At 36.9% G+C, this 13,295-nt stretch overlaps 1 protein-coding gene across 1 annotated transcript; it reads left to right on the top strand.

Moving 5' to 3' along the window:
• Nucleotides 1-9,187: 9,187 nt before the first annotated feature.
• On the top strand, nt 9,188-12,771 carry LOC138885804 (uncharacterized). The gene is made up of 6 exons (XM_070166786.1): nt 9,188-9,497; nt 9,578-10,152; nt 10,777-10,953; nt 11,437-11,685; nt 12,133-12,468; nt 12,511-12,771. The coding sequence occupies exons 1-6, from the start codon at nt 9,188-9,190 to the stop codon at nt 12,769-12,771; spliced, it is 1,908 nt and encodes a 635-aa protein (XP_070022887.1).
• Nucleotides 12,772-13,295: the final 524 nt, after the last annotated feature.

Below are 13,295 nucleotides of genomic sequence, written 5' to 3'. Positions count from 1 at the left end.
AGGTTGCTTGTCCTAGACGGACCCAACCCCTGGGTTGAGTCCCCTAAGTCAAATGCAACATGATGCAAATAAACGTTCCTACTAGGGATCCGGCATGAAGTCAAGTTATTCTAGGTTCAACCTAGGTATATGTTCTAGACAGTGTACCCGAGCGGACAACTTGAGTTGAGGAAGGAGCTCCTTTCCGGGAACCAAAAGGCCAGCCGGCTTAGAAACTTTCCGAGCCTCTTTTATTTCAGGGTATGACACTAACAGAATAGGGAGTCTCAACTAGTAAGCACATCCCCGAAGGTGAGAAGAGAAGGTTTCGGCACAGTTTATATGTACAGTTCAAATAATATCAAAGCGGTAAAAAAACATCATTTTGCACATTTAGGCCAAAATATGTAATAAGATCAAATAATAAATAAAGCCAAATATAATAATTCATCTAAGCTCGAATTCTGAACCCTGAACCAGAGATTCTGGGTTCGGGTCCCCAGCAGAGTCGCCAGAGTTGTCACAACTCCTTTTTACGCGCGCCCGCAAAGGCGTAGAGGAGTTTTTCCAATTAAAGGACAATCGAAACGAGATTATTATTAAAGAATCAGAGTCGCCACTTGGGAGATTTATGGTGTCCCAAGTCACCGATTTTAATCCCGAATCGAGGAAAAGAATGACTCTGTTTAACAGTCCGCGAACCAGAAATCCGAGTAAGGAATTATGTTAACCCGGGAGAAGGTGTTAGGCATTCCCGAGTTCCGTGGTTCTAGCACGGTCGCTCAACTGTCATATTCGGCTTAATTATCTAATTTTTTACAATTATGAACCTACGTGCAAATTTTAACTGTTTACCGCTTTGTTATTATTTATTCAAAGAATTGCAACGTCGTGAGAATGCATCTCGAATTGCGCCACATAAATGTACCCGCAATTTTTGATACGTCACAACTTCGTTGAGATTTGGATTTGGGTTACATAAATGCACACCCATTTTTAAGGAAGTAATTTATTAAATGCGCGCCCTAAGAGACTAGTGTATCATTGTTTTGGGTAAAGCCGTGAAATTTTGCTAAACGGCCTGTCCCGAAGTCTAAGTAACTTTACAAACACGTATAGAGGGCCCCGCAGCTTGTGATTTATTTTGTCGAAGCACGCCTCATTTATTTTAAGGATATCCCAAAGTGACTACATTTCTATTAAATTCGTCTCTAAAATAAAAGAGAAAAAATGCTAATTAATTACATGCTTGAAAAAAGGCGTAACATATTAAATGCTAGATTAAGACAAATGTTAACGGAAAGGAATATTACTAAAATTGAAATTATAAATAAAATACGGAATCGACAAATAATATATTCAAAAGAAACTAATTATCCTATAACTAGATTAAACTCGCATTGTTAGATGACTTGAACCGTTGGAATTAATTATTTACAACTATTTGAAACTAGAATCAATCTTAATTACTAATGCATATTCGAAAGTTTATTAAATTTAAACGTTAACTCGTCTTGTTTGAACTCAAATCATGCCATAATGCCTAATTCACGAAATAATTTAAATTCATGCTTTAACTAAATTTAGCTACATGTTCACGACTAACCTACTGTTGACAATATTAAAACCTTCATAGCTAGTGAACTAATCAGTTTTGCCAAGCCGATTCACTAAAGACCAACTTATGTTATTTTTCTCTTATTCCAATTATTAAACAGTTTGACAGTAATGAGCATGCTTAAATATATACTACCTAATAATCAAACTAAAGCAGAGTATTATTTAATACATCACTACAAGATGCCTAGTTATACAAAGCGACAAAAATTTACAGAATAATAATACATGAAATAGCCTAAATACAATCAGTAAAAGAAACAAAGAAAAAGTTAAATTAAAACTTCAAAGTTCCATTCTTCATATGTATTCATGCTTTCACAATTCAACTTACAATATCGACAAGGTTACAGCCATGTACTTGGTACTGGAAGTAAAAGAAGAGGGAGATCAGCATTAGCAAAGCAACCAGAACAATCAGCAACAACAGTAGCAAATTGAACACCCAGGGATGGATTTTAAAACCAACAGAGATGATTCCACATCCAATAACAAATTCAAAAATAACCCGACAGGAATACCAATACCAGAAACCCAAGCATTCAATGAAACAGCCCTCCAAAACCAAAAGAAAACCCAGGAAAACCAATCTGAAAATCAGTAGTACCAAATGCAAACCACAGAAGCAGTAACAATATTTTGATCCTCAATAGTAAAGAAAGGCTTCACTTTCAGTTTTTTAATTCTCAAAGACTGAATTTCTTAAGTTCTGACAAATCAGTTTTCTTTTCAACTTAAGCTCTGAATTTTTTTGATGATAAAATCCAGTCTATTTTTTTTTAACTCTCTAACTCTGACTCTCCAAGATTTTTTTTTTTAAAAAGTCCCTCCTTAATTCTGCCCAAACTCCCCTTATTTATGTCCAAAAAACAGACCACTTTAAACAATTAAACAAATAAAGAAAAGGTCACATCTTCTTGAGCCCCGTAATCCCACTACTACATGTCTTGTCCCCCATTTTTATTAAACAAATGTATTATTCCCCACTAACATATGTCTTGTCTCCCACTATATTATTTTAATACCTTATTTTAATATTATTAGTGCTTAGTGGACAGAGCACTCAAAATAAATAATTGTTCAAATTTTCAATTCCAAAAATACCCCTTTGAAATTACCATTCTACCCCCATCAGCTATAACCAATTCACCTAATCAATTAACCAAAATACAGCAGCTATAACCAATTCCTAATCAAATTTCATCAACAAATTTAAGCTAGAAACTCAGATTATGTCAAATATCATCAAAACAAAGACTAAGGATTCAGGGAACCAAACCATATGATGAACAATAAAGAAACAACTGAAATCATTTTGACTGAACAACATTTTTAACAACAAACATACTTTCAGATTCAATAACAGTAACAAATTGAACATATCAAACAAGTAGATTCAAATCACTAAACTCAATAATCAATTGAACTTCAAATTAAATCTAACAACATTACAACCAAGATAAAGGATTCAAGTGATTAAGCTAACACACTTCTATATTAAAACTAAACAAGAACAAATGAATAAAAACAAACTGAAGAAATAATCAAGAAATGATAAACAACGAACAAGAAAAGAATCAAACATATACTGATTTCGGATCCGAGAATATCAAACAAAATACGGACAGAAATGAAACTTAAACCAACTAACGGCAAATGACCGCAATGGAATAGAAACTCGGACAGCAACCTCGACGTACCGGATCTCGACGAACAACGACGACCTCAACGGAAACGAAAAACTCGAACCAAGACTTCCAACGACTTCGACGTGAGATGAAGCTGTTGTTGGTGGACGACCTCGACGATGGTTAACGACGAGCTGCTCAGCTGCTGGTGGGCGACGAGGCAGCGTGAGGCTGCTGTGCGTCGTGAGATGAAGCAACAACACTGTCGAAGAAGCTGCAGCAGCACTGCTGCTCGTCAATGGCGGGGGTCGTTGGCAGTGTCATCGACGGGTGGTTTGGGTGGACGACGATGGTCGTGACTGGTCGACGCACGAGTGAGCTAGGTTGCTCGACGAGCAGGAACGCAGCAGTGGGGCACTGGGCAGTCCGTAGGGGGGTTGTGCGGAGATGGAGCTCGCTGGGGTTTCAGGTGGAACGAGGAAGAAGATGACCGGAGCTGCTGGTGGAGGCTGTGTATGTGCGTGTTGAGCAGCTGGTCGTGAGGAGGAGTTGCTGGTCGTCAGCTGGACGACGACGGGTGAAGCAGCAGCAGCCATGGCGGGCTAGCTGGAGCTCGCCACTGGATGAAGGAGAAAGCAGCCATGGTCATGGAAGCTGGTCGACGGGACGTGAGGGTGGACAGAAATGGAGAATGGATGGGGAGGGGGGGCTAGACAGTGGTGAACGGAGGGGGTGCTATGGGGTTTCGTGGGGGGTGAATGGAGAAGTTGAAGAGAAGGGAGGTGTATGGGTCCGGCGGCTAGGAGAAAGAGAGGGGGTGTCTTTAGGGTTTTTTAGGTAGTGAGTAGCAAATGAAACAAAAATGAGAGAAAGAGTGAGGGGGGTCGTGTGGTCAGATGGGGGGGGGCGGTTGGGCTTGGGTCAAGGGGTTTTGGGTTGGGTAGAGGTGTTTTGGGCCTATGTTTAAAATTGAAGAAGAGGCCTAATTCCGATTTTCTTTATATTTTTTGCTCTCTTTTCTTTTACTTTCTAATTATTAAAACTAAAATTATAAATTAAGTTATAAACTAAATTAACTTATCAAAAATACTAATTAATTCCTAGAAACAATTATCATACATAATTAAACACCAATTAAAACAAAATTGCACAATTTGACATTGAATGCTAAAAATGCAAACGATGCATATTTTTGTAATTTTTATTCTTGTAAAACAAACTTAATTACTCCTAATTGTATAATTAAATCCTAAATGCAAATGCGACATATTTTTGTATTTTTTATTAATTTAACAAATAAACATGCATGGACAAATACAAAATAATTATTAAAAATGCCACGAAAATTCTCAAAATTGCACACAAAGGAAAATTATTTTATTTTGAATTTTTGGGAGTAATTATCACATAGGGCAAAAATCACGTGCTAACACAAGGCATAAAACACACAATTAGTGCAAAACACTAGCAATTAAAGCGCAAACTCAACTAAAGTGCAGTAAATTAGAGTGTAATAATCGACTAAAATACGTAATTATAGCCTATCATCAACACCCCACACTTAAATCATTGCTCGTCCTCGAGCAATCAAACTACACTTTTTTTTATAGACACGGCATTTTTAAACAATTCTCCTAACTCATCACACCAAGAGTATTTAAAATAGACTAAGCACAAAAGCGTAACATCTTCACCTCAAGATTTGACTCACAAGTACCACGCATTATTCACAACTCACCTACTTACTCTAACATAGAGGTCAGTGACATTACCTTTCCTTCATGAATCAAGTGCCCTCACACAACAAAAGAGAGTAGTTCCACATAATAAAATTTAAGAACAATTAGGAACTCAAGATAGAAAGAATTCATTCACTCTCAGAAATAACATTCATATGCCATAAAAGATGCACCATAAGCTTGTCCGTAGTGTACTACTCCACTAATCGAGCTCATTAAATTTTGGATCAATTAGGACTTTATTTGGTTATAATGTAAGCTACGGGACGGGTAGGATACATTTAGATATAAGAGTGACTACACCTCCCTAAGCACTTTAATACATATACTTTAACATTCAAACCTCATACTTATGTCAAGCCAAACTCCACCTTTACATCAATATACATCAACTCCCAAATTATTTAAGCACAATTATATCAAGAGTCACCACTATCAAAGAATATATTTTTTTCACAGCAATGCAACTATTTCTTTTCTTTTGTTTTCTTTGTCAATTCGTGTGGCTCTTGCTCTTTCAAATCAGTGCACCTTTCTCCTTATTTCATTGGTTCCACTCAAAAGCCAAACCAACCACCCCACACTTTAAATTTTACAAAGTTCATAACAATTCAAGTGCTCATGAGAGGTTACAATGGTTCAAATAGATGGTTAATTCAAACAAATGGGTAAGGCTTGTAATGTGGTTGCCAAAAAAAAAACAGGATTACAGGCTCAAAGGGGTTAACTACGATACATAACAATTAGGCGGGTAAAGTATATTTTACTAGACAGTGCGCAATATGCCTCTTGAATTAGTGCTTAGGGATATGCCTCTTCGAGTTATGTCTATTTTACTAGACAGTGCGCAATATGCCTTTTCGAATTTTCGTTTTGTTGTTTTATCATCCGTTGATCCCCGAACGCGATCCCGGCTTAATTCCTTGAGCTCTTACTCAGACTTCAAAGCTCCAAACCACTTAAATTCATTCCATAACATCTATATAGCACGGAATCACACCTATAAGGCATAAAACACACAATTAGTGCAAAACACTAGCGATTAAAGCGCAAACTCAACTAAAGTGCAGTAAATTAGATTGTAATAATCGACTAAAATATGTAATTATAGCCTATCATCAACACCCCACACTTAAACTATTGCTCGTCCTAGAGAAATCAAACTACATTTTTTTTTATAGACACGACTTTTTTAAACAATTCTCCTAACTCATCACACCAAGAGTATTTAAAATAGACTAAGCACAAAAGTGTAACATCTTCACCTCAAGATTTGACTCACAAGTACCACGCATTATTCACAACTCACCTACTTACTCTAACATCGAGGTCACTGACATTACCTTTCCTTCATGAATCAAGTGCCCTCACACAAAAAAAGAGAGTAGTTCCATATAATAAAATTTAAGAACACTTAGGAACTCAAGATAGAAAGAATTCATTCACTCTCAGAAATAACATTCATATACTATAAAAGATGCACCATAAGCTTGCCCGTAGTGTACTACTCCACTAATCGAGTTCATTCAATCTTGGATCAATTAGGACTTTATTTGGTTGTAATGTAAGCTATGAGACGGGTAGGATACATTTAGATATAAGAGTGACTACACCTCCCTAAGCACTTTAATACATATACTTTAACATTCAAACCTCATACTTATGTCAAGCCAAACTCCACCTTCACATCAATATACATCAACTCCCAAATTATTTAAGCGCAATTATATCAAGAGTCACCACTATCAAAGAATATATTTTTTTCACAACAATGCAACTATTTTTTTTCTTTTCTTTTCTTTGTTAATTCGAGTGGCTCTTGCTCTTTCAAATCAGTGCACCTTTCTCCTTATTTCATTGGTTCCACTCAAAAGCCAAACCAACCACCCCACACTTTAAATTTTACAAAGTTCATAACAATTCAAGTGCTCATGAGAGGTTACAATGGTTCAAATAGATGGTTAATTCAAACAAATGGGTTTGTAATGTGGTTGCCAAAAAAACCAGGATTACAGGCTCAAAGGGGTTAACTACGATATATAACAATTAGGCGGGTAAAGTATATTTTACTAGACAGTGCGCAATATGCCTCTTGAATTAGTGCTTAGGGATATGCCTCTTCGAGTTATGTCTATTTTACTAGACAGTGCGCAATATGCCTCTTCGAGTTTTCGTTTTGTTATTTTATCATCCGTTGATCCCCGAACGCGATCCCGGCTTAATTCCTTGAGCTCTTACTCAGACTTCAAAGCTCCAAACCACTTAAATTCATTTCATAACATCTATATAGCTCGGAATCACACCTATATGGCATAAACACACAATTAATGCAAAACACTAGAGATTAAAGCGCAAACTCAACTAAAGTGCAGTAAATTAGAGTGTAATAATCGACTAAAATACGTAATTATAGCCTATCATCACCCATGTCTCGAAATCTGACCAAAATCACAAAATTCGTCAAACCATTCAATTAAGAGACTAACCATACTAGTTTCACTCAATTCTTACTTCGAATCGGCTTTCAAATCTCAAAAATTCATTTTATGAAGTTCCACAAATTTTTCCCCAATTCTCATCTCAAATTTCTAATCAAATGATGGATTCCATGATATATTCATGTATTTTAGCCTAAATAGAGTTAGAATCACTTACCCCGATGAATTTCTAGAAAACCTTCAAAAAATTGCCAAAGCTCGAGCTCTCTAGGTCAAAATATGAAAATAAACCCTAAATCTCATATTTATAGTGCAACCCTCAGATTCAAATCTCACTGACCACCAAAAACCACCGCTGCCCCGCTCGTCACTCCACTGTCCTTAGAATTTTCACCACAGTCGCAAACGCCTCCAGATCCTACGGTCACGTCCCTTCTTCCGCTGTCCGCGCCAGCCTTTGCCACTGACCACAAAAATTCTGTTTGCCCCGCAAACGTCCTCCGCTGACCGCGAGATTCCGCTGTGGTCCGCGCTCCTAACTTCAGAGATCACCTCTGCAACACCAGCAGCTGTTTCCAACAGCTATACCCATCTGATAACTACTCTCAACACACCCGAGGCACTTAGAACCTCAACCAAACATACCAACACATCCCATAATATCATTGAAACTTAGTCGAACCCTCGAATCTCTCAAAACAATGCCAACACAATAAATCACACTCGGATTCAAGCTTAAGGACTCTAAGTCTACAAATTCCACAAATGACTCCCAAACCAATCAAACCTTGTGTGAACATTCCCAAATTTCTACACACAAGTCACAAATGACCCTACGAACCTACTGCAACTTCCGGAATTTTATTTCGAGGTCGTCTACATATAAGTCAACATCTGGTTGACTTTTCCAACTTAAGCTTCTAAATAGGAGGCTAAGTGCCTCATTCCACTCCAAATCCACCCCGGACCCGAACCAACCAACATGATATGGTAAAACACCGATGAAGAACATAGAAGAAAATAGAAATAGGGAAAACAAAGTTGTAACTCATGAAACAACCGGCCGAGTCGTTACATTTTTGGTCAAGGCTCAACGACCCTTTCCTCTCCTATAAAAAGTTTGCTAATATCAAATGGAAGACTCGCACAACTACACACATTATTTTCTAAGTCTCTCTACGTCTTAGCCTAAACACTGTAATCCTTAGTTTACCAGTGTCTCAAAAGATAGGAAGAGTTAGAACACAAAAAGAGAATTGTGTCACTATTCGAGATTCATTGTTGCTATACTTCGTTGGTGGTGAACGAATCAAAACCATCTGTACTAGAATACTTTCAAGATCTAAAGGGAACCCTTGTGACCCAAGGGAAACTAGATGTAAGTACCACACCGGTATCGAACTAGTATAAGATCGATGCATGTCATTCTCTTTCCTTTTACTGTTATTTTACATTCTGCTCTCAATCTAGTCAACTAAAATCATCATTAGTCAACTAATTTTTAATAGATCACAATTCACCCCTCCTCCCCATACTTTTAATTGGTATCAGATCAAGGCTCACAAACTTTGCTTAATAGCTAGTGAGGAAAATATCATGGGATTAAACACAGTTGTTGGTGCACTATTTCAAGGCGAAACCTCTCAAGTTCGACCACCATACTTCAATGGACAACACTTCCCTCATTGGAAAGTGTGTATGGAAACATACACCATGTTATATGACATCAAAGTTTGGAAGGTGATCAAAATGGGAAACCTTCCAATACCCCCAAAGAATGATGAGAATGTGTAGTAATAGTATCCACTGTCCATTTGATTTGGATGACTACACTGATGAGCAAGTTGTTGTCATAACTGTGAATGCCAAAACAAAAAATCTATTGTACAATGCTATCAGTGGTGAAGAGTATGAAGAGATCTCAAGATGTGAAACTTCTAAGGAAATGTGGGACAAATTTGAAGCCACATATGAATGGACCAACAAGCTAAAAGAAACGAGGATAAATCTCTTGGTTGGTGAGTATGAGCTATTTCAAATGAAGGATGGAGAATCTGCTGAAGAAATGTTCTCAAGGTTCAGCAAAATTCTTGGAGGTCTCAAATTTTTTGGTAGAACAATAAAAAGTGGAGAACAAGTCAGAAAAATTCATAGAAGTCTACCTATGATTTGGCAGCCAAAGGTCATCGCTCCGAATGTCAGAATCTTGACAAAATATCCTATGATGAACTAATAGGTGACTTAATAGCTTTTGAGAAAACTCACTTGGATAGACAGATTCAACAAAAAAAGGGAAAAACAGTTGCATTTAAAGCAACTGTGGCTGAACCAGAAGCTGAAGAGGAAGGAGGAGAACATGATGAAAATATAGCCATGCTTTCTCAAGTTGTAACTAGCATGATGAAGAAAAACAGAAATAGCATAAGAGGTAAACCAAACTTCAGAAAGGGAAGGATAAACAATAAAAATGATGGAAGATGCTACGAATGTCGAAAACACAAACACATTCAAGCTGACTGTCTAGAACTAAAGAAGAATCTGAGCAGGAACCTTCAAAGGAAGAAGTCCTTTGGAGCCTGCAGTGATGAAGAAGAGTCTGATCATGAAGAAATTGCCAATATGTGCTTCATGGCCATAGAAGATGATAGCAATGAAGAATTAGGAGAGCTTGGATTCTCAGGAAACAGAGGAGAAAATGAAGAAGAAGACTCAGATCAACTCGGTCTCATGGAAGACGAGGAAACTAGTGAGGTACGTCCCCCCAATTGCCCTAATTATTATGAACCTCAAGAATTTGTTGATATTGCTCTTGCAGATATTGAAAGAGTTATAAATTAACTCAGAAAGATTCAAAGAGAAAAGAAAGAGCGGGCCCTAAAGCTAGAAATTTGTGAAATTGAACGTGATATGCTACAGGAAGAAGTTAATGAACTTCAACTTCAATTGAATGGATTGCAAAAATCCACTAGTCAGAGTTCAGTCAAATCTAATCAGACTGTTCATCACAAACAGAAGAAATTTCATGCATGTTCCTTTTATGGTAAAAATGGCCATAGTACTAACCAATGCAGGAATAGAATCAAAGCAGAAAAAGACTCTAAAAATTCTAATAGTCCGTCTTGTTTTTATTGTGGTAAAAAGGGTCATACCTCTAATCGCTATAGGTTCAAGGATGGCAAGAGATGGGTCTGGCGACCCAAATCTTCAAATAAAACAAACACTTTCATTCTAACCATTTAGGACCCAAGCAATCTTGGGTACCTAAAAACAAGTAATTTTGTTTTGGAGGAACTCTGCAAGAAGAATCAAAAAGGAAAGTGATATCTCAACAGCGCGTGTTCCAGATATATGACTGGTGACAAACAATTGTTCAAGACAATCACCAAACTAGATGGAGGAACAGTCACATTTGGAGACAAATCTAAAGAAAATGTAATTGGTGTTGGAAAAGTTCCTCTGAGCTCAACATGTGATGTAGATGAAGTCTACTTGGTTGATGAACTCGGCTACAATCTTCTCAACTTTAGTCAACTATGTGACGATGACTACGAGGTTTGTTTTAAGAAAAATAGTTGGTTTATAGAAGATGAATTAGGTAAAATCATTCTTTTAGGTACTAGAGATAGAAATGTCTATAATATTAGCAGCTTAGATAATCTTGGGGATCAAATTTGTCTTGCTTCCATAATTAATGATCCCTGAGTCTAGCATAGAAAACTTGGACATGCCAGTATGCATACTATCAAAAGCTTTCTAAACATGATCTCATTATTGGACTTCCAAAACTAGATTTTTCAAAGGACCATATTTGTGATGCATGTCAACTAGGAAAACAAACTCGCTCATCTTTCAAAATCAAGAATATTGTTTCCACCTCAAAACCTCTCCAACTATTGCATATAGATTTATTTGGTCCAGCTAGAACTGCCAGCATAGGTGGTAGGAAATATGCTTTTGTCATTGTGGATGATTTCTCTAGATTTACCTGGGTTATGTTTTTATGTCATAAAGATGATGCTATAAAGAATTTTGAAGTTTTCTATAAGAAGGTTCAACGAGAAAAAGGTTACTACATCTCTTCTATCAGAAGTTGATCATGGAAGAGAATTTGAAAGCAAAGCTTTTGAGAACTTTTGCAACGATCAAGGAATCTCTCACAACTTCTCTTCACCAAGATCTCCGCAACAAAATAGAGTGGTAGAGCATAAAAATAGAACCCTACAGGACATGGAAAGAACCATGATTGTGGAAAATTCTCTACCTCACCATTTCTGGGAAGAAGCGGTAAGCACAACATGCCATATCATTAATAGGTGTCTGATTCGACCAATCCTCAAAAAGACACCGTATGAAGTGTGGAATGGTAAGAAACCTAATATTAGCTATTTTCACCCTTTTTGGATGCAAATGTTTTATTTACAACAATGGAAAAGACAATTTGTGTAAGTTTGATCCTAAAAGTGACGAAGGTATACTTCTTGGTTACTCTCCTTCAAGTAAAGCATATAGAGTTTATAATAAAAAATGATTTGCATTAAAGAATAAATTCATGTTATTTTTGTTGATACTAACCCTTGCCCAAGGAATGAAAAACTTCCTAAAGATGAGGAAATTCCTTTTGTCCCTAAATCTATCATTACAAGAAAGGATCATCAAAGTGAGTCAGCTGATCAGCAAACTCAACTAGGTGAAGAGTCTATAGAAGTTCATGAACCATCTCAAATATATCAGTCGATTAATGTAGAAAGAGATCCTCCCTCAAACAATTTAAATGAATGGAAAAGCGAACCTGGCTATCCTTACAAATTAATTATAAGAGATCCACAGGAAGGAATCACTACAAGAAGATCTCAGAAGAACAAATATCATGTGGCTCTTATTACTCAACTTGAGCCAAAGAAATTGGATGAAGCTCTGAAAGATACTCGATGGATAAGTTCTATGAAAGAGGAAATAGATCAATTTGAAAAAAATAAAGTAAGGGAATTGGTTCAAAGACCTTCAAACTTCTCCATCATTGGAACTAAATGGGTATTCAGAAAAAAATTGAATGAATCTGGTCAAGTGGTTTGAAATAAAGCAAGGTTGGTTGCTCAAAGATACTCTCAGCAAGAAGGAATCGACTATGATGAAACCTTTGCTCTTGTAGCAAGACTCGAATCCATTCGAATACTACTTGTTTTTGCTGCTCACAAAGGATTCAAGCTGTTTCAAATGGATGTTAAAAGTGCGTTCCTGAATGTCTTCATCTCTGAAGAAGTATATATGAAGCAACCACCAGGATTTGCAAACGTCACCTTTCCTGATCACGCATACAAGCTAACTAAAGCTTTGTATGGTCACAAACAAGCTCCACGTTCCTGGTATTAAGCATTCTAGTTCAGGTAATCTTATTACTCAAATTTATGTTGATGACATTATTTTTGGTAGTCCTAACTCTGTTTTATGTTAAGAATTTGCTCTTTCCATGATAGGAGAATTCGAAATAATCATGATAGGCGAACTAACATTCTTTCTCAAACTTCAAATCAAACAGTATCCTAAAGGAATTTTCATTAGCCAAACCAAGTATACTAAGGACCCTATCAAAAAGTTTGGCATGGAAAATACAAAGTCAATCGGCACTCCAATGAGTCCAACAACAATGCTCGGTGAAGACAGCAATGGAGAAAAGGTTGATGAAACCATGTATAGAGGGATGATTGGATCCCTATTATATCTCACTAATAATTGACCAGATATTATGTTCAGTGTATGCAAGTGTGCAAGATTTCAGTCGACTCCTAAGGAATCCCATCTCACTGCTGTTAAATAAATTATTAGATATTTAATTGGTACTTCTGATCTAGGATTATGGTATGATCGCTCTAACAATTTTTCTCTACAAGGTTTTT

Source organism: Nicotiana sylvestris, chromosome 2, assembly GCF_000393655.2.
Source record: "Nicotiana sylvestris chromosome 2, ASM39365v2, whole genome shotgun sequence".
Lineage (NCBI taxonomy): Eukaryota > Viridiplantae > Streptophyta > Magnoliopsida > Solanales > Solanaceae > Nicotiana > Nicotiana sylvestris.
The sequence above is the reverse complement of the archived record's forward strand: the minus strand, read 5'-3'. Positions and strand labels throughout refer to the sequence as shown.